The sequence below is a fragment of the Vespa crabro genome, chromosome 2 (assembly GCF_910589235.1).
Source record: "Vespa crabro chromosome 2, iyVesCrab1.2, whole genome shotgun sequence".
In the NCBI taxonomy this organism is placed as follows: domain Eukaryota; kingdom Metazoa; phylum Arthropoda; class Insecta; order Hymenoptera; family Vespidae; genus Vespa; species Vespa crabro.
Genome location: NC_060956.1, coordinates 9,926,241 through 9,947,098, shown reverse-complemented (window position 1 = coordinate 9,947,098; position 20,858 = coordinate 9,926,241). Strand labels below are relative to the sequence as shown.

At 33.1% G+C, this 20,858-nt stretch overlaps 1 protein-coding gene across 2 annotated transcripts in view; it reads right to left on the bottom strand.

The window, feature by feature from the left end:
• Window positions 1–20,858, bottom strand: part of LOC124421909 (protein O-mannosyl-transferase TMTC2) — a 239,902-nt gene that overhangs the window by 87,042 nt on the left and 132,002 nt on the right. For both annotated transcript variants that reach the window (XM_046957607.1, XM_046957606.1), the window contains exon 6: window positions 19,386–19,500. In XM_046957607.1, the coding sequence (XP_046813563.1) occupies window positions 19,386–19,500 (115 nt within the window). The remainder of the gene's footprint in view (window positions 1–19,385; window positions 19,501–20,858) is intronic.

Sequence of the window (20,858 nt, the reverse complement as noted above, 5' to 3'; positions counted from 1 at the left end):
CTAACGATGAGCGTCGTTCGATAAACAATACATATATGTGTATATATATATATTCGAGCTTTATATAACATGGTTGGTGATCAGGTAGTGTGTCGATGAGACTCGCGAATCGACGTAAACGCGAATTTGTTATTATCGTAGAATGCAACGTGCTACTATCTGTATATAACCGCCATTCTCGATATTAATAACACTTTGTATGGTATGTAATGTCGCGTAATTAGTACTAGTAGCCGGATGAGTTCCATTTTGTCAATATTAACTTATTTTCTTCTCTTCCTCTCTCTTTCTCTCTTTCTCGCTATCTCCATTACGCTATTCCTCTCTTATATTTTTTAATTAATCTTTGTGTAATTAATTTTTTTATTTTTTCCCCTGTTTAAACTTTATACATATTATTTATTGATAAACGATAAAAATTTTAAATTGACGTAATATCGATGTATCCAAGTTATATAATACAATGGAGAAAGACATTGACAAAATGAATACATAATAAATAAAATTGTACACGATTCTTTATAATTATTATGTAGCTCTTCGCAAGCTCGTTGAAGCAATAAAAAAACGAAAACAGAAGTAATCTATCTGTATAGGAAAACAAAACAGATTTAAACGATAACCGCTCTATTTCGAGAAATAGAAATTGCAAATTTGTCGTAATGAAACAAATGGTTATGATATAAATGTTAAGATGCTTGTAACAAATAAAATAAGATTTTTAAAAATATATTTGTGAGCGTATAACTTCAAAGTTATATTATATTATTAAATAGATGAGTTAAAAATTGCTAACAGGATGATGAATTTAATGATAAGTATTAAAAGTGTCGAAAAAAATATGTCCATATGTATAATATGTATAATAATGTTCAGAATTTAACGTTAAAAGATACATTATTATTAAAGAGAAAAATCTATTAAACGTTATTATCCGACGGGAAAAATGTCTTTCAATGTTTGTCTCGTGTAGATACATGCAACGTTCGAATTTTTTAAACATAAAATATTTTTCTCTTCTTTTTTATAATTAGCATTCGACATATCAATTAAATTTTATAAAGTAGATGTCGTAGAAAAAAATGTAATAAGAAAAATTTTAATTGAAAGAGAGAAATATATCTTGATGTTTAAATTATATAAATAGATGATCTAAACGTTCTTTCACCCTTTAAAATTAATTATCGAATTGAATCATAAACAAAAAGCAGAATAATCATGCGATAACAATTCGTTATTATAGTGAAGTTGCCCCGAGGAAAGCTCATAAACAAATGGCGTATCCCTGCCAATCGCATCGAATAGAAACGCACGCTTTCAGAAACATTAGCCCGAGGGTGGAACTAGGATTATCCAGTGGTGGTAGCGTTTCGATGCTTCCCTTTAACTTACGCCCTTTGCAGTTATCCCCAGTAATTGGTTGGATACGCGCTACTTCACTTCGTTTCAGTTAAATCCTCAACGTCGATCTTAAGCCTCTCTCATTGCGTTGCCATTTTTGTAGAGAGTAGAAAAAACACACACATACATAAAAAAGAAAAGGAAAAAAGACAAGAAAGACAGAAAAACGCACACGCTCTTTCAAACTGTTTTTCTTTTTTCTTTTATTACTTTTATTTTCCCGTCGCTTTCAAAACTCTCGAGCTAAAATTCACGAAGATAGAAAATAGTCGCGAATATACGTGAAGTATATACAAGGAACTATATATGGGTAATGAATGAGTAATTAAACGTTAGAGTAATTAAAAATCATTTTGGAGCGTCGTTAGTAACAAACGTATACGATAGAATGAGAGAAAGAAAGTGAGGGAGGAGGATGAGAGAGAGAGAGAGAGAGAGAGAGAGAGAGAGAGAGAGCGAGAGAGAGAGCGAGAGAAAGAGAGAGAAAGAGGAAGAGAGAAAGAGAGCAGAATAAAAGAAATAATGAGCGTATACATATGCCATTAGTACGAAAAGTGTGGACACTTGGCAGTTGGTCGTTGTAACGAAAAGTTCATTCAATCTGATACATTGAAGCTTGTGCTGGTGTTGGTGGTGCTATTGTTGGTGGACAGGGAAATCAGCGATGTACATTTTTTATCATGAATATCAACATCCAACCTCCGTCAGTTTCTCACTCGAAAGGATATCAGAAAAATTGTTTCTCGTTGAGATGTTTCTAATATCAAAGGCATCGAAAGGTTCATGGCCATAGGCTATAACGTTTATATGTCTATATAGTACGTACTACGTATCTTGTAAATGACAAAGCTTTGTACGCGAAAAGCAAACGAGAGTAAGAGAGATAATCGCTTACGTCGTGAAACGAGACGAACGAACGGACGAGCAACCTGTGTATCTTGTCTACGTATGCCTCGTACTTTGTCTGAGTGTATGTTCGTACATGGATCAGGATTGGGTCTGGTGGATGCATTATACTCGTAATATCTGATGCGGTGAGACAAAGCTGCAAAGGCCGAGGGGTCAACGGTAACCAACGGTTACCTGGCTGGTTGGTAATATCGCATGCCGGACAGAATCGGTAAGTGCCATCCTCCGATGCCTCACTTTGCGTTGAATATACGTAGATAGTCACTAATGCACGCGTTCGTTCGCTTTGCTTTGCCTCTCTGTATAACGTATTCGTGAATCCGAAAGCAACAGAATTACTATCGAAGAGTGCAAATGCTACAGAAGCAGTCTTTTGCAGCGAGCAAACGATTTAACGAATCGTTGCTCGTTGCTATAAAAAAAAAAATAACGATTTAGTTTCTTTTTATTTTTTGTTTTTTTTTCTTTTCTAATTGTTATTTTTTTCACGATCTTTGGTACTAGTACAAATTAAAAATTTTTCTTTACGTCGCGTAATTTCTTTCATACTTTGTACGAATAATAGCATATTCCTTTTTGGTATGATATAATATTTGATATAATTGAACAATCTTATTTATACTAATCACTCTGAAAAAATGAAAATCTATGATGTATTGTTAAAAGTTAAATAGATAAGAACATAATTTATTTTATTAATGAATTATAATCGTATTTTACGTTACAAACTGACAAGTAGAGCAAACAGGGTAACAGAGATAGAGAAAGATGGACAGGGAGGAGAGGGTGATAAGGGGGATGGAGTGAAATAGAACGTTGGTTGTAGGCCAAAGAGGAAAAGCTGTTAACGGCTGACCGCGCTGATTCTGTCACGAAGGCCGAAACGGCCTAGGGCCGGCTACGACGGTGTAAGTGTAAGCTGCTTGCGATAGAACTGAATCGGTGGGGTGACGATGACGGCCTTGTGTCCTTGCAGATACCGTTGGTGATCGTGGTAGTAGTAGTAGTGGTGGTCGCATTCGATGAGAGGGAACCCGAGTTATTTGATATAGCTATTACGCGCTCGGTTGACCCACAGGAGGAGGAGAAACTGGGTAGACAGAGACGAGATAACAGGATGTGTTCATTGGATAAATTGTTACCGACGTATCTATCTATCTATCCCTCTCTCCCCCTTTCTCTCTCTCTTTCTCTCTTTCTTTTTCTTTCTCTCTTTCGTACGAAGTACTATTATAGTCCTCCTATAAACTATTTCTCGTCTTCCTCGACGATATAAGTTATTGACTTGACAATCATCATTTTCTTTTTTCCTTCTTTGTAATATGCTCTTTCCTAGCAAAGTAATCACTTTTTATATTCTTCCTACATTTTCTCACTTTTATTAGAAAAAGATATCGACTCGAGATGTATGCCAAGAATACGTCCATTTAGGATCATCAATCGTGAAAATGATAGAAAGAAAGAAAGAAAAAGAGAGAAAGAGAGAGAGAGAGAGAGAGAGAAAGAGATTCATTTTTCTCTTTTTTTTTTCAAGAAAGAGAAATGTAAAGCGATCGCAATTCTTATCATCTAGAATCAAAACTATTACTCCCGTAGCATGATAATGGTCTTCGATTTCTCGAAAAGTCAATGCTGATATCGAAATAAAGAGAAAAAGAAAGAGAGACAGAATTTGTAGAGTACAGCCTCGGGTAGAGATAGACAAGTGTCATTCTGCTGTTCGTTCACGTTACTGACTTTTAGCCGCGAGCTGTACGAAGAGAGAAAGGTGAGAAAGATAGCAATTGAGATAGAGAAAAAAAAAGAGAAAGAGCAAGATTATAATCGATTAATGATAAATGATGAATCGTTCGAATACAAAAAGATCAGGAACTCTTCAAGTAATTTTTCCCATTTCTTGATAAGTCATAAATTCTCATGGTCATAAAAATTTTTACACATCACGTTACACTTCTTTCTTTTCTCTCTTTCTTTCTTTCTTTCTCTCTCTCTCTCTCTCTCTCTCTCTCTCTCTCTCTTTCCCTCTCTCTCTCTCTCGCTCTCTTTCTGTGAAATTTCAGTTGGAATTTGAAAAATATTATGAGGATCCTTTGAAAGTACTCTCCCACTACTATTCCCTGGGGCACCATCAGCAAACTCTCGAAAAGTTCATGCTTGAGATCTCGTACACCATATTCCTTACTCCCACCACTACGATCACTCTCACTTCCTTTTCTCAATCTCCTATTCCCTTACTTTCTCTCTTTCTCTCTCTCTCTTTCTTTCTTTCTTTTCTGCTTCCATCTTTATCCACATTCATTTCCTCGATTTATTTTTATACTATGTATCTCTTGCTGAATCACGAATAGCTACCTGTTTCCTTTCGACAGAAGCTCTGTGTCTACTTTTCTAACCATAAAAAGAGAGAGAGAGAGAGAGAGAGAGAGAGAGAGAGAGAGAGAAAGAAGTAAAAGAAAGACTGTATTATTCAGTATTATTCACAATCCTGAGGGACGATATCGACTTCCACGTTTCCGATAAACGTCGACCTCCGGCACTTTTCATCTTTTTCTTTCGAGTCCACCCCTTCTCTTCTTTTTATCGGCCGTCTTGTTTACGAATTTATGTGATCTGTCATTTCTTTTATATCCGCCTTCGCCACCGTCCTCCTATTTCTTTACATATACCATGATTCTCTTCTTACGAATTCATCGATTTGATGTTTATCCGTATTTTATGTCCATCGTGAATATGCTGGATACCTATCAAGTTTCGTTTTTTGAAAAGAAAAAAAGACAAAAAAATAGGAAAAAAGAAAAAGAAAGAAAGAAGGTGAGAGATAAAGAGATACGAGGAAAAAGATGAAAAAGGAGAAGAATATTATATCAGAAAACTCGTTGGACGTCGGAAAGCATCGTTACCCTTCGTACTTAACCGAGCATCGGCTTTTATATTTTCCTAAAATTCTTTGCCCTCGACTTTACCTCCAAGTTACCTAAGCTGCCCCATTGAATTATAAATGTATATTACGCTTTCTCGTCCGCCCGAGTAAAGAAGAGTAATCTTTAAAGCGGAGATTGCAAACTGGCTTGGTTGACTTTTAAAATCATCGTTTTTTCAGCTTTTCTTCTTCCTCTTTTTCTTCTCTTTCTTTACCTTTTTGTCGCTCAATAAAATTTATTTAATATGAATCATTAACTCAATATCCGGCCTAAATCGATAACTCAATTTTTTCTTTTTTTCTTTTAATCTCATTTTCTCCACATCTCGCGTTCATTAAAACGAAGAGAATATTGAAATGGTTGGCGTTATTTATGAAGTAGTAAATAGACAACGTTTAAGAAACATCTTCGTCAATGGTATCTCAAAGTACTACTATGTTAGACTCGCTGTGATTGCATATTCGTGTACGATGCAGTCCGCATAGCAGGCAAACTTTACTAGATACAATAGTAACTATGCAACGAAATCTATTTAGTCGACGTTCTGTTAAAGCGATCGAGTAGTCCAGAGTAGTAACAGAGAATCAAATGCGATGAATATTTCTCTTAGATGAAATTTCGGAATTTCAAGATGAAGCCAAATATTATAAACATCTTGCGAGCAAGAATTTGCCCTATATACGTATACATATATTTCCTTATCCAATACTATTAATAAATATTTCGATGAATTTATTACTTTTACCGATATAAAGAGAACAATTATCAAAAATAAAACAAGACATCAATCAAAATTATTAATAAACAAAAATTTCCTTCATTTACTCAGTACTTAATTACTTAAGTTACTTATAAAGTTGATAACTCACAGTTACAACGATATCCAAATATAAAAATCTTATCCGATCATGAACAAAGAAAAAAAAGAAACGAAGGAAGGCAGTACACCAAAAGATATATAATTTATACATACTTTGATTGGGAATGTATTTGTTTTAACTTTTTTAAATGACTAGGTAGATTTCTTCGACAAATAGCTTAAGACCACGAAGAAGATTTTGACTGATCAAAAACAGTCTGTTTGATCTAGAAATTAGCAAAAGACACGGTAAAGGAATGAAGAGGGTTGGAAACAGCTACGTTCTATGTACATATGCATGTACATAGATCCGAGTAAGAGCATGGACTACTCCTTCTCGTTTCTAAGTACAACTACGTGCACTCTCCCACGTTTGCCAACTAATTAATTCATTAAATTAGTTTAGCCTAACGATACTTTAGTACGTCCAAGAACGTTTGAGATAACTAACATTGAGAGTTCGTCTTGTCGTTTTTAAGATCTTCGCCCTCTCTCCATCCCCCCTTCTCTCTCTCTCTCTCTCTCTCTCTTTCTTTCTCTCTCTTTCTTTGTCTGGCTTTATATCTTTACTTTCTACTCAAATGGACATCCTTGTTAGATCCATAAGTTCTATATTTGTCTCTGTACACATTACATTTCATTACAGTATCAGTTGCAAAAGAGAAGGGTAACAAAGAGTATATTACATTGAAGCCGGATTAAATCGAGTTTCAGCTCGATAAATTTTCTAACTTAATGGATTGATATATTAAATTGCCCTGAAGGAACCGGCGCGATGATTTAACGGAGGTGCATTATTACTTTCTAAAACTCCTATGCAAGCTTCGCGACGTCCAACAAAGTTCGAGGAACTTCGACAGTTACTTTTCTTTCTAAAATCTAACGAAGAAAGAAATGAAAAATGAGATAGAAAATTGTATAACAATTGTTCGTATTGATGCACGGATAAAAATACTTTTTTTCGTTTTTTTATTTTCTTTTTTCTCTTTCTTTAATAAATATAAATGATCCAGTTTCCACATTTGTCGTGACTCATTGTTCGAATTTCTCGACTGTCGTACTTCCAATGTGGTTTTAATTCAAACGAGAGAGACATAGAGACGAAAGAGAAAGAGAGAGAGAGAGAGACAGAAAGAGAAAGAGAAAGAGAGAGAGAGAGAGAGAGAGAGAGAGCTTTGTGATGTGTTGTCGGCGTTTGTGTCCAAAGATTCTATAATCCTTGGTCAGGCAAACTACAGAGTGAGAGGATGAGAGAGAGAGAGAACGAGAGAGAGAAGAGCGTGTCGGACTGTGTTCAACCCTAAAACTTCTCATGGCTTCGTAGTGACCAGAATTGCAACCGTAGCAGCAGCTCCTACGAAATCGTATGGCACATTTGTCGAGAACTATGCGGGTCGTTGTCGACCTCGATAGTACGATAACGAGTCTTTTCTGTCTCTGTCTCTTTCTCTTTCTCTTTCTCTTTCTCTTTCTCTTTCTCTTTCTCTTTCTCTTTCTCTTTCTCTCTCTTTCTCTCTCTCTCTCTCTCTCTCTCTCTCTCTCTTTCTCTTATCATTAAAAGATTGATGAATTTTATATTCTTGATATTACTTCTCATCTTCTCTAACTTCGAGCAGGAAAAATAATCTCTAATTATATATTACGTGTTATTCATGTTTTACTGTCATTTATAGATTTTTCATACAAATATACAAATATATAAAAAATTTGTAATATATATAGTGTTCTAATGAAAAGTTTTCACCAGGATTATTGTGAAATTTAGTAATCATTTTGAAAAATTCCAGGACAGATCAATTTCGTTTCCAAGGGAAACAGGTTCTTATCATAAATTCACCTACTTCGTCTTACCTCCCTAAAGAAGGTGACAATCCCTTTCAAAAATCTTAAATGGCAAAAGTGATCAAGTAGCGTATTATTTGAAAGGTTTTTTAATACTCTTTATAATGATGCTTATTTTTTTGTTTTTAATTTTAAGTCAATAGTTCCCGAGAAAATGCGTTTCAAAATTCCTAGTTAAAAACAACTGTTATATTATTAAATGTTCAAAATGTGTGTCATCAATCTTCACGTAGTAATAAAATCTTTCTATATGTAGCGGTAATTACGAAAGTGACTTAGATCAGAAATCTAGAAAAAAGGAATTTATCTCTTACTTAGGATATCATTGATCTGCATTATAATTATATAAAAGCATTAAAAAAAAAAAAGAAGAAATGACTAGTCAAACCTCTTTCGTAATCACTAATTAATATATGGAACTGATTAATTCTAATATAATTCCATAATGGTTTTGTTACGTCATTTATTTTTTCAAACATTTTTTTTAAGTAATTCCAGAAAATTCCGACTTTTTCATTAACCTTACGCATACATATATCTTCACGAATATACTTTACTATCCTTTAATTAATCGGTTTTTCTTTATTTGAATCATTTTTACAATCATATTTCGTCTTTAATTAACCAGTGACCAAAATAAGACGAAAATAATGATCTTTCTTCTCTTTCTTTCTTTCTTCCTTTTTCTTTCACTATTGATATCATTCGCAAATGGAATTTCTCGTTAGGAACGGATCGTAATCCTCGGGAAATCAGAAGGCAGACTAGCTCGACAGTGATAATCAAGAATAGTAAGAACGCCGTGCAGGATGCCACCTCTCTCTCTCTCTCTCTCTCTCTCTCTCTCTCTTTCTCTTCTTCCTCCTAGAGTTCCTTCTAATGGAAACTCTATTTTCATTAACTCATCGCAACCTTCGTCGTCGTCGTCGTCGTCGTCGTCGTCGTCGTCGTCGTCGTCGTCGTCGTCGTCGTTCTCCTCTTGCTTGACTTTACACTTTACCAGCAATTTCAGAGACGATTCCTCCTTCCTCATCATTCCTCTTTCCTCCCTCCTTCCTTCCCTCTCTCTAACTCTTCTTTCTTTTCCTTTCCAACTTCCTCTCATCTGCTCCATGATTAATTTCGAAAGATATTCCTCGGCCTCAGCGATAAACAGGTTTTCCAATAAGCCCTTTATTCTACCAAATACCACTGCCACTGACGAAAAAGAGACGAACTCGTGCTACTTAATCGAGCGCAAATCCGACTTCTCTTTCACAATGAAAGAGAAAAAATTTCTTTTTAAATCTCTTTTGTAATAATTGTAATATTGTTTTGTTAGCTTGTTTTGAAACAATATTTTAACCCTTTGTTTGTCCAAGAAAGTTAATGTTCAAACATATACGATTATATATTATATAAATAACATGTAATTTACAATAAGGAAAAGTCTTACTACAAAACGGTACAATTTTTATTTCTGTCTTAGGATATCTTTCTTTTTTTATTTTTATTTTTTATTTCTTTTCTTTTCTTTTAATTTGGCGACGAGATAAGATAATACAAGTTCTTAACACATATAAAGTTAATTAATAAATTTAATAAATCGAATGCTCCTTCTAATATATTAATTAGCGTGCAGTTATATCGCTAAATATATTTTTACTATATATATAATATAATTGTATAAAAATAGCACTTACTTATCATTACGAAAGGAGAATAACGTAAAGTTATTAATGAAATAATCATTAATAACATATATGTAATACATAAACATCATATGTAATGCATGGAAGAATAAAACCTTCATGATTCCTTAATAAGTTTGATCGTTGAAAATTTTCGAATAAATATGAACGAATAAATTTATTAGAGAATTTTTTTCATATTTTATTTTTTTTTTTTTTTTAAAAAGAAAAGCGAAATATAAATAAACTACTCAGTCGTACTCCTCGTAACTTTCATTGAGTGCTATATCGAACGAGTTAGACGATGCATCCGATGTAAACTTGGAACTTCTTTGAGATTCGTATATATCCGTAGTGATTCGTTCGAAGTGTGACATGCGATATACGACGTGCGACGTCGTATACGTGAACGATTTGTAACTTGATTTTGTGGTATCGCGCATATTCTCATTTAACCATCGTTCTTGAGGATACGATAATTGATGGGGGATCCCATTTACTTTGATGTGGTTATAGTAGCTTGTATTCACTTTTCTCGAAAGAAAAAGAGAGAGAGAGAGAGAGAGAGAGTAAAGGCTTTTTAAGGCATAGTAAAATACATTTACATATATCCCTTGCACTCAGCTTTCCCTCGACCCTCTTTTATTCTCTTTTACTTTCTCTTTCTATCTCTTTTGCTTCAAACTTATACGTAATCTGTTTCCCCTTTGCATTTACTTTCTTTAAAAAACAGATAAAGCGTTCAGTAGAATGTTAAGTAGCGAATCTAATACATATTCAAGCAAATACACGTTTGTTTTTCCATAAAAATAAAAAAGAAAGTGGAGAGATAAGATTGATAAAAAGTACTTTAATTTTTTTCTATTTCCGAATGATAAGCTTTGCACTATTTTTTTATTATTTTTTTTTCTCTCTTTCTCTTTTTCTGTGTCTCTTTGGTTTAGACAAAATAATGTACAATAGTAGTTCAGAAAATTCTTATGAAATTATTATCTAAATCCCTCGAATTATGAGAAGTATTAGTTTCATATGGTTTTTAGACCCTGATGATAGTTCTCATTTCATTTTTGGAGTCGAAAATGCCAAATAAAAAGTAAAATACGTATGAGGAAAATGATGTACTTTATTCAAATATTTATTTCACATATTTACAAAAAAAAAAAGGAAAAAGAAAAGTACAGTTTAAGAAAGCTATTTAAAATTTTCTTCTGTTTTTTTTTTTTTATATGATTAATACGAATTTATCATTTTCATCGTTTAAAATATTCGACACTTTTATTTCAGTTTCATTATTATTGTATGGATGATATTACAAAACTATTTCTGATCAAATTATCATGAATTTCTTAATATTTATTTTATCGTTGTGTTTTTATTTACACGATGGCCAGACAAGTAAATTTCATACATTCGCAGTCAGCAATGTTTTTATTTTTCTCATACTGAAAGTCCGTTAAAATAAAAAAAGATTCAAAACCTGACTACTGTAAACTATGATAGTTAGAACTAGGATGACAAAAAATATTCTTAAGTAATATTTGATCGAGCTAAAAATATGCTAATATCATTATATACGATAATTCAGCGGCGATCAAAAATAACTTATGAAACAAACCATATAATAGTATAAATTCATGTCAGCAGACAATTACGAATAATATAAGAAATGACATATGTTTACGTAAGATGCTGCGAACGTGTCAATACAATTACAACGAGTTCAAGAAAGTCAAAATGATATAATAAATATAATTACGTAAGAATTTGTTGTTCACTGACAATAATTTTTGCTATAAGTATTATCAGAGGGATGTATCTCCTGATCTTTTAAAATAAAATCGTATATAAAATCGAAATATTGTATACTAAGAATAATGAGAAAGTTTAATACATCTTTTAATCCATAAGACATTGGCGACGAATATGCGCTTTCGCGAATCTAAACTGCTCTTCGAAGAAACTATCTACATCCTATATAACGATCACGTTAAATGGTAACACAAACGAAACAGTATCCGATAACACAGGCCAGCGGCTTGAGATAATACCTCTGTACGTACTATCGTCACGTTGAAAGCTTTAAGCTTTCAACTCGAGTACAAGATACATTATGTGATGCAATTTCGATAAATGTTCTTTGATATGTTCGATTATTTTTGTTCGAAAATAAAATGAATTTGGAGTATTCGATTACTTATCTCTCAGTATTCTATTTTTCTTTGTTTGTACTAAAAAAAAGGAAAAAGCAAAAAAATAAAATAATTTGTTAACAAAATGATTCAAAGTTATCTAATAATAAATGAGGGAAATATAAACTCATATTTTTTAGATTTAATAAGTCGAAGGTCGAACGTGGATGATGTTAGTTCGATATAAATTAATATCATGTTCTCAGTGTATTTTATAATTATTTCTTTTCTTTTCACCGAAAAAAATCATTTCTTCTATGTTTTACGATCGCAATAAATCCTATACGATAATTAGAACAATTTAGAGGAAAGAAAAAAAAGTCAAAAATTTAATGCAAATTGAAAAAAATATATAAATTTAGATTATACAAATTTGTTCAAACGACAAAATTGATCATATAATTTCTCAAAACGTATTAGCATAAAAAAAGGAAAAAAAAAGCAGAAAAAAAACTAAAAGAAGATTCTAAGATAATACAGCAAGGACGTGTCCGGGACAGCGGACTGTTGCGCCTTGGTGATATCTCGGATGGATCCGAGTCTGTTACCAGAGCGGGACACTTCCGAATGCAAATGTAAAGGCGTACAATCAAAGCGGCACTACCGGAACGATACATATTCAGGCGGTCAACGTGTGCAAACACCGGCTCAAACGGAGCGGCGAGGGTTTACCCCAGAACGCCCCCTCTTTCTCTCTCTCTCTCTCTCTCTCTCTCTCTCTCTCTCTCTCTCTCTCTCTCTTTCACACACAACACACACGCGCGCGCGCGCACGCGTAAATGTACACATTCTCATGCGTATATGTGTTCACCTCTTGGCATAGTACGTAGACTAGAGAACACGTCGGGTATTCCTCGTGCACAGTAGACGTTGGAGAATGAGAAGGATGAGGAGAAGGATGTAGAGGAGGGGATAAAGGGAGAGGAGGATGTTTCGTGGTACAGCCTGTATACATGGTTCAGGACAACGGATTCCAGGATGGAGGTGAGGAGTTCCTCTCTATGGCGGATATGCGCGTACACGGCCGACAGGGCGAAGCCCATCAATTTCCCATTCAATTCGAGGCCTCGGCTCTCGCCTTGCGGCTTCCACCATCACCACCAACACCATCTACCAGCAGCACACATGTAAGCCAAATGCAACCGACCACCGACTCTCTCTCTCTCTCTCTCTCTCTCTCTCTCTTTCTCTCTACTCCTTCTCTCTTGTCTCTTTCACTTCTATCTCTTCTATCTTGCTTTCTAATATATATATCCCATACCTTAGAACGCTTCTTTCACGCTTCCTTGCCCTTAAATTGAAACTCTCACGTATGTATATATATGACTCTCACGAGCTCGATAAAGTAGCAGATACCTATATCCTTTGTAATGGGATTCGAGCGAGACATTCGTCAGACGTTACCTTCGATGCTATGCATTTGCGGAGAGAAATAGTGCTGCCGATGAGATGGATATTGAATCACTGAAGCTTTCACTAACGTGAAATGAATAGTTAACGGAGTGGGGCTAGAATGGATTTAATGGGATAGGCATTGATTTCCCGTTGCTCCATCGATGCTCCCAGCCTTATTTAACGACGATTAAACGTTCGAACGTGCGCTCGTTTACATCCAGGCTATAGAATTCCAAGGGAATACAATGAATGTTCGATTTAATGGTACATCTACTCGTTGATTTATTTAAAATGCGAATGATGTTTAAAAAAAATCGTTATTATGATAATCGTTATCATGAATAATTAAGAGATATTACTTTTGTATCACCTTTTTCCCTTCTACATATATATATATATATATATATATATATATATATATATATATATATATATATATATATTTAAGTCAGTCATAAAAGTATTATAAAGGCAATTTCCTTTCTAATTTATAATGCTATATTACTAGCGTAAAATAATTTTACTTGTTTGTACCCTCAAATTTATTTATATTTATTTAAGTTTATTTAAGTAACAACAGCATTATAGTTATTTAATTTAATTTAAATAAATAAATAAATTAATTAATTAATTAATTAATTAATGATATCTTTATTACTCTCAATTTTTTAACATCTTTATATCTCTCTGTCTCTTTCTCTCTCTTTGAATGCTCGACGCTCTCTGATGTAGTACTACTGTTTCGCGCATCGTTGCGTCACAGCAACGTCGGTTGCATGCTTTACGACGTGCGCAACGTGTCGTCGCGTTTCACCAGGCCCGACGACAATTAAGCACTCCGCATTCCTGCTTTGAAACAGTGTCAATATCGCCGCGACTAATCCGTTGATTCCATTAGACACTGACTAATTACGATTTCGAGTGCACCATTTCCTCACTGCGCAACGTTCGAGTGACGATACCGAACTAGCTATACGGTATATTAACGATTACACCTTCGAGCCCCTTTGTTACGACCCTTATCACGCGACTGAACTGAAATTAGGCTACCTAACGAGATCAAGTACTGCATACGTGACGGCTAGAAACAGGATCGGTTTTCAAAGAGGACAAAAATCGATAAGGGAGCTATTCGAACCTATTGTACCTGTAATAATGATGATACTGATAATAATAAAGAAGGAAAAATATAGTAATTATAATAATAATAATAAATAATAAAAAATGAATAATAATAATGAAATAACGACATCAGTAAAAGTGATCAATATTTAAATGAGATTAAATAGAATGTTTTTCAAAGAAAAAATTTCATTGAGAATATGTATCATGTTTATAAAGTTAATGAACTCGTGATATCTTTTAAATTCCATCGTAGAGAAGAATCTTTTTTTTAGCTCATTCGACACCAGCCGTTACCATGAGGAACGAAATATATCATGTTACACAGTTGAAATATTAGAGTTAATTATGTCCCCCTATACCGTTAGAGTGATTATTAACCAAGTGATACATAATTATCATGTTTCCTCCTAGCGCGATAAGAAGGATGGCTGTGGTATCTCGTTCACCTAGGCTTGTCTAGATATTACGAGAACGAAGAGAAACTAATCAATTTTCCATTCAGTGTCATCCGCTGACGGATGACTTACGATCGTGCGAAGGTTTTAATAAATCAACACCCTTCGTTTCTCCCTAAACCAACCATCAGTCTTCTTCGAGACTGACCTTAAAAAGACGCCTTAGGGCGCAACACGCCTTCTCGTTTCTTTCCTCTCACTTTACTTTCTCTCTTTTTCTTTTTTCCTCTCTCTTTCTCTCTGTCTCCCTCTCTCTCTCTCTCTCTCTCTCTCTCTCTCTCTCTCTCTCTCTCTCTCTCACGATCGTATGAAGGTCATTCATTCTATCGATCAATATACCGAAAAGAGATGAGAAAGGTTGATGGACTCGGCTACCTAAACGACTTTCTTTCTGTTTATCTATAATCGAATATCACGAAATAAATGTTTTTGATTGCTGAATAAATATGTAATTTCTATGTTATCTAAAATTTTTCTATTTGTTCAGGTATTAAATTTCGATTAATAGAACTTCGGTTAAATTTAACAATTATTATATATTTCTAATTTTTTATTTATTTAAACAAGTAAATGTATTAATTTCTCGGTGACAATTCGTTAAAAATTATTAATTTTTACTTATAAAAATCGAAATAATAAATAATTCAAGAAAACTGTAATAAATTTCTTTTTCATGAACGAAATAATATTTATGGATTGATTTTAACAGTTATATCTCCGACAGCGAAATAATTTTCAGTATTTAAATTAAAAATAGCTCGTATCCAAAAATACAATCACATTCCTTATGATGAAGCATTCTTCCTATATAGGCACTAATTATCGTAATATATCATTGTTACGTTTTACTTCATGTCACTCACCCTTTCTATTATTATCGCTTCTGCTACGACTAATACCATCATCATTATCGTTATCATCATTATTAAAATTCTATTCTTATTATTATCGTATTAATACTATTATCATCATTGTTATTTACAATAACAATAATAATGTTATTGTAAGTAATATACGCATCATTGTAAGATCGTAAAAACCTAAATATCCCCTTTATATTACAAGATCCCTTCATCCTCTACCTATGCTTTCTCGCATCCTATAGATTCATTTCTAATCCTTACCAACCTCATTAGAACAAACTTCTCTCTTTCCTTAGTTTTCCTTTTTCCGAAAATCTGCTCCGTTTCGAATACTACTCCTAATTCCTGCAAACTTTCTCTTCAATCATTATCCACAGATATATAATAAACTACATATTTTAATGTACTAATCCCCGAGTTATTTATTTTATTCGAAGACGAACTCATGTTGCATCTTGTTTATTGACAGGTAACAATAATTTTGAACGCTAAATGAACGATAGAATATTTCTCATTTATCCGCTTTTCGTTCTATTTTTATCTGACAATAAAACTTTCGTTGTAATAAAATAAATAATAATAAATCGGGAATAAACTTATACATTTACGCTCGTCGTATGTCTCGTAAGTGTTATTGAATGAAATGCTGACATAAAAAAAAATGAGATTGAACTAAATAGAATTTGAGAAGGAAAGAGAAAGAGAGAAAAAAAAGATAGAAAGAGATAGAGTGAGAGGGAGGAAAGAATAAGTGACATTTCATATTATAAAACATGTTTCTTATTATTCTATATCGTATTGCGGACGACTGTAGAGATAACGACTAATTGTGATACAGTTTGTTTCATCCCAAATGCTGATATTCCACCTCGAACCTTAGGGATATCGTCGCGAACGTTGAAAAGAGACAAACCATGCTTGCCGGAGGGTTGGATCGGCTTATCTGTCCGAACAGCCGGTTCCCTTGGCGTTAATTTGCTATCGCCATAAAGCACTGGGGAAACGTATATTATAGAGAGTGAGGGAGAGAGAAAGAAGAGAAAGAGAGAGAAAAAAAGAAAGAGAAATGGGTAGAAAGAGAAAAGTGAGAAAAGCTAAAATAAATACAATAAAGAGAAGAGGAATACCAGTAGAAACTCTATTTTCTCTCGCGCTGCTCAAATCCACTTGTGTGCTGTTAAAGCTCTAAGTCAGTGAATTTACTTTCACGCGTTCGATGTATCGTCAAAAATCACAATGACAATGAAAGAGATTCTTGGGAATTTCTTTGAGTTATGAAATCTTCTAAATTTTGTTTATCTTTGACAACTATGATATTTAAAAATGACGAAAACAATGAGACAAATGGAAAAATAAAAAATTTAACGGGTTCGCTATTGAATTAAGCTTATACTGATTTCATATTTACATATAAATAGAATATATGTGTATTTATATTATATATTAACTCTCAATAATACTCGTACTGTATCTTTATTACAAAAGATACTTTTTATATTATATTTCAGTTTTATCAATTTAGTCCTCTAAATTTCACAAAATAAATCTTGAAAACATTTCAAATAAAATTTGCAGAACCCGTTCTCGATGATCTAATAAAACGAATATTTCGTTTTTCTCCGAATCAACTTAGCAATTTATCATCATGTACTTTAAGATGAAGAAAGAATTATAACTTAGTCTTATTAAGAAATAGACTTTTAGTCCTTTGAATTTCAAAAAATAAATCTTGGAAACATTTCAAATAAAATCTGCAGAACCCGTTCTCGATGATGATCTAATAAAATGTATATTCCGTTTTTCTTCGAATCTACCTGGCTATTTATCATTATATAGTTTAAGATGAAGAAAGAAGAATAAGATCCTGAATAATAGTAGAAAGATTCGAAAAGACAAGGAGAATTGTGTAATCTTGATTCTGTAAAGTACTCTCTCTACGTAAATAATGGTGGAGTACTGTGTACGTAGACAAGGAGAAAGAGAAGAGAAAGCGAGAAATAGAGATTGAGAGAGAGAGAGAGAGAGAGAGAGAGAGAGAACGCATAGTATGTAGAGAGGCTTATCACGAGCTCGCAGAGGGATACCCATGGTCGGCTTATCGACTCAGCAACTCGACAGGATTCAACATCAACTCTCTTCCTCTCTCTCTCCCTTTATATATCTATATCTCTCTTGCTCTCTCTCTCTCTCTCTCTTTTACTGCATATATATATATATATATATATATATATATATATACATATATATATATTATCTCTCTTCGTCTATTCGTAGAAGCTAGAGAGTGTCGAAAGATGATGGCCGTCGATCGAAGGATATGGAGGGACTGAAGATGTTCGTCGAGGGTATGTGCCAAATAGGAACGAACGCGTTGATGCACGCACACGTCTGAATATATATGTATATGTCTATGAGTATCTATCTGTGCTTAGGAGGAACCACGTAAGAGGTAGAGAGATAGGAGCTCAGGGTTGAGCTATACTGACCAATATTACGTACTTAAGGAGCTTCGTGGTCGTCCGTTGATATAGCTACGATGGTAAACAGAATTTCTTAGTCCTCGCAAGCTAAGGAAGCTCGATTTATCGTCCCGATTTATCGTTCCTTGAGTCGAGCCCTCTCAGCCGATCTGTGAATGTCTTAAGCTCATTTTCTTCTTTCCTACTTCGTTTCTCCTCTTACTTTTTTCGTTTTTTCTTTTCTTTTTTTTCTTTCTCTTTCTCTTTCTTCCTCTTGCTTCGGTCTTCCGCCATACTCATCGTGTATTTATTAATACGTTTATTATACTGATTAGACGGTATTATTCCTTCTTTTTTATCTGTTACATTCATCTGACTTATATTCGCACGTATATGTAGGTACAATGTAATATCTATGGATCGGATAACAGAACGTTCGTCCAGAGATATACTTTTGTCCGATATATGCTTGATCTTATCTATTTCATTCTCAGAGATATTAACCCCTTAAACGGAAATGACTAGTATGAATTTTCTGAAAGCCAATAATCGACTTTGACGGGATACGTCGCTTACATATCTACATAAGTGTTTTATTAATATATTTTCTTTTTAAACAGTTTTTACTGATTCGTATAAAGAAATTATGTACTTGAAGCAAATTATAAAGAAATTTTACGATTCATTAGCAGTGATATTATATAATCCAAATAGATACGTTTGCTTTAAAATAAATTGTAAGGCATGGGGTTAAATAACATATTGCAAAATATTATATGTCCCAGTAATTGCGAAAACCAAAAATATTTATTAACTACATTCAGTAACCAATTCATGTTATGATAAAAAATATGTATGTATATAAATATATATATATATATATACATATATATATATATACATATATATAATATATATTGCTTCGATCACTTTTATAATCACTATATAATTGATAACAATTATAAGTCACACTTTTAAGAATATTTTAATAATAAATTTGTTCGATGTATTTAACATGTGTATCAAATTAATTCCCTTTTAAAAATAGAACATTTATCTAAAGCAAATGTTACTTAGTTCTTATTTAATTAAATTACGTTTATTATTAATCTCTTAAAATATGATTTTCGTTTGGACTGATTCGTCTCGTTATATAATTTCATCTCTTCCCCAAATATTACATAGCAATTTGTCTATATTTTAGTTATACCATAGAACGGAGAGGAAAAATAAAAGTAGAAATGGATTATTGGTTTTACATTTGTCGAAAGAGGAGTATCAGAGGAAGGGTACTTACAGATTGTAGTGTACGTCCGCCATATTCGGTCGATATCGAAGTGCCTGCGTGAATGCTTCCTCGGCTTCGGCCACGCGTCCCTGAGCACTGAGAACGCTTCCCAAATTACCGTAAGCTGTAATCAAGCAGCATGCGAATTTTGTTGAGATTTATATATATATATATATATATATATATATATATATACATTCATATTCACAATACAAATGAAATATAACATTGGCCAAAGAGATAAATGGAAAATATAATAGCATCATCGGATTCATTCACAAATAAGTATCATTTTATTATAACAAACTACTTATTTACGAAGACATTTATGAGTCAATTCAATGTAGGAGAATATGACATATGACCGCTTTTCAGTAGGAAATTGTGTATATGTATATGTATATATATGTATATATGTATATATATATATTTTTTTTTTATTAATCGTAAAAACTTCAATAAAATAATCTTTTTAATAAATTATTAATGCTGTTCAAATATTACTGTTATAGATAAATAAATCCATTTATAAATGAAACTACATTTCATATAAATGAATTACATCTATCTCATCTTTCACAACGATTAATTCGTTCGGATAATCGTCGTTTTTTAACCACAGACCACCCAAGCAAATAATGAAATACTTTAGTTAATTAATATTATAAATATTTCACTTAATAAGTTTACATATAATTAAAAAACCATCAAGATTACGATAATCTCTTGGCATCTACTACCTCTCTTCCCTTTTAATCAACAATGTATGCTTAATCACCCCATTACATGGTACAAAGTTATATAGTCGAGCTGTTAAATGATCGGAGAGGAAGTGCTCAGGAAGGGTCTTAAACGAGCGCGTGCACGCATATGCTGCTCTTTGAGTAGTATAAGCAAACGAGCTAACGTAACCGAGGACTATCACATTGCATGAATTTACTTAAGACCTACTTTCTAAAGTATTTCGTGTTACAACTTTCTCAATAGGTGAACTTCATATCAAAGAAACATTATTAGACAAAAAATAAAATATATATATATATATATATTTGTAAGAAGAGATAAGAACTATACATCTGATGGGAATAGTTAGCTCGGCAACGTAAGAGGATTAAAATATTAATTGAAAACTCGTATCGCGTGCCATCACGTTGAGCTCGCTGATGTTTACGATAAAGAGAGAAAATGAATTTTCGTTTTATCCAGTCGGAGATCGCTTCCCATCGCGTTATACGCCTCGATCGACCTGTTAATCTAACTTTCCGCGCATGTACCGTGTACATAAGTATCTACAGGAACTATTTTATGGAAAATACGAAACTCGTGAAAATTCAATCGAATTAAACGTCTGATGTATTTTGATGATGGTGTAATTTCTTTTCTGTTTATATATATATATATATATATATATATATATATATATATATATATATTATTTACACATAATATTGCACAAAAATATGTATGTATGTATGTATGTAT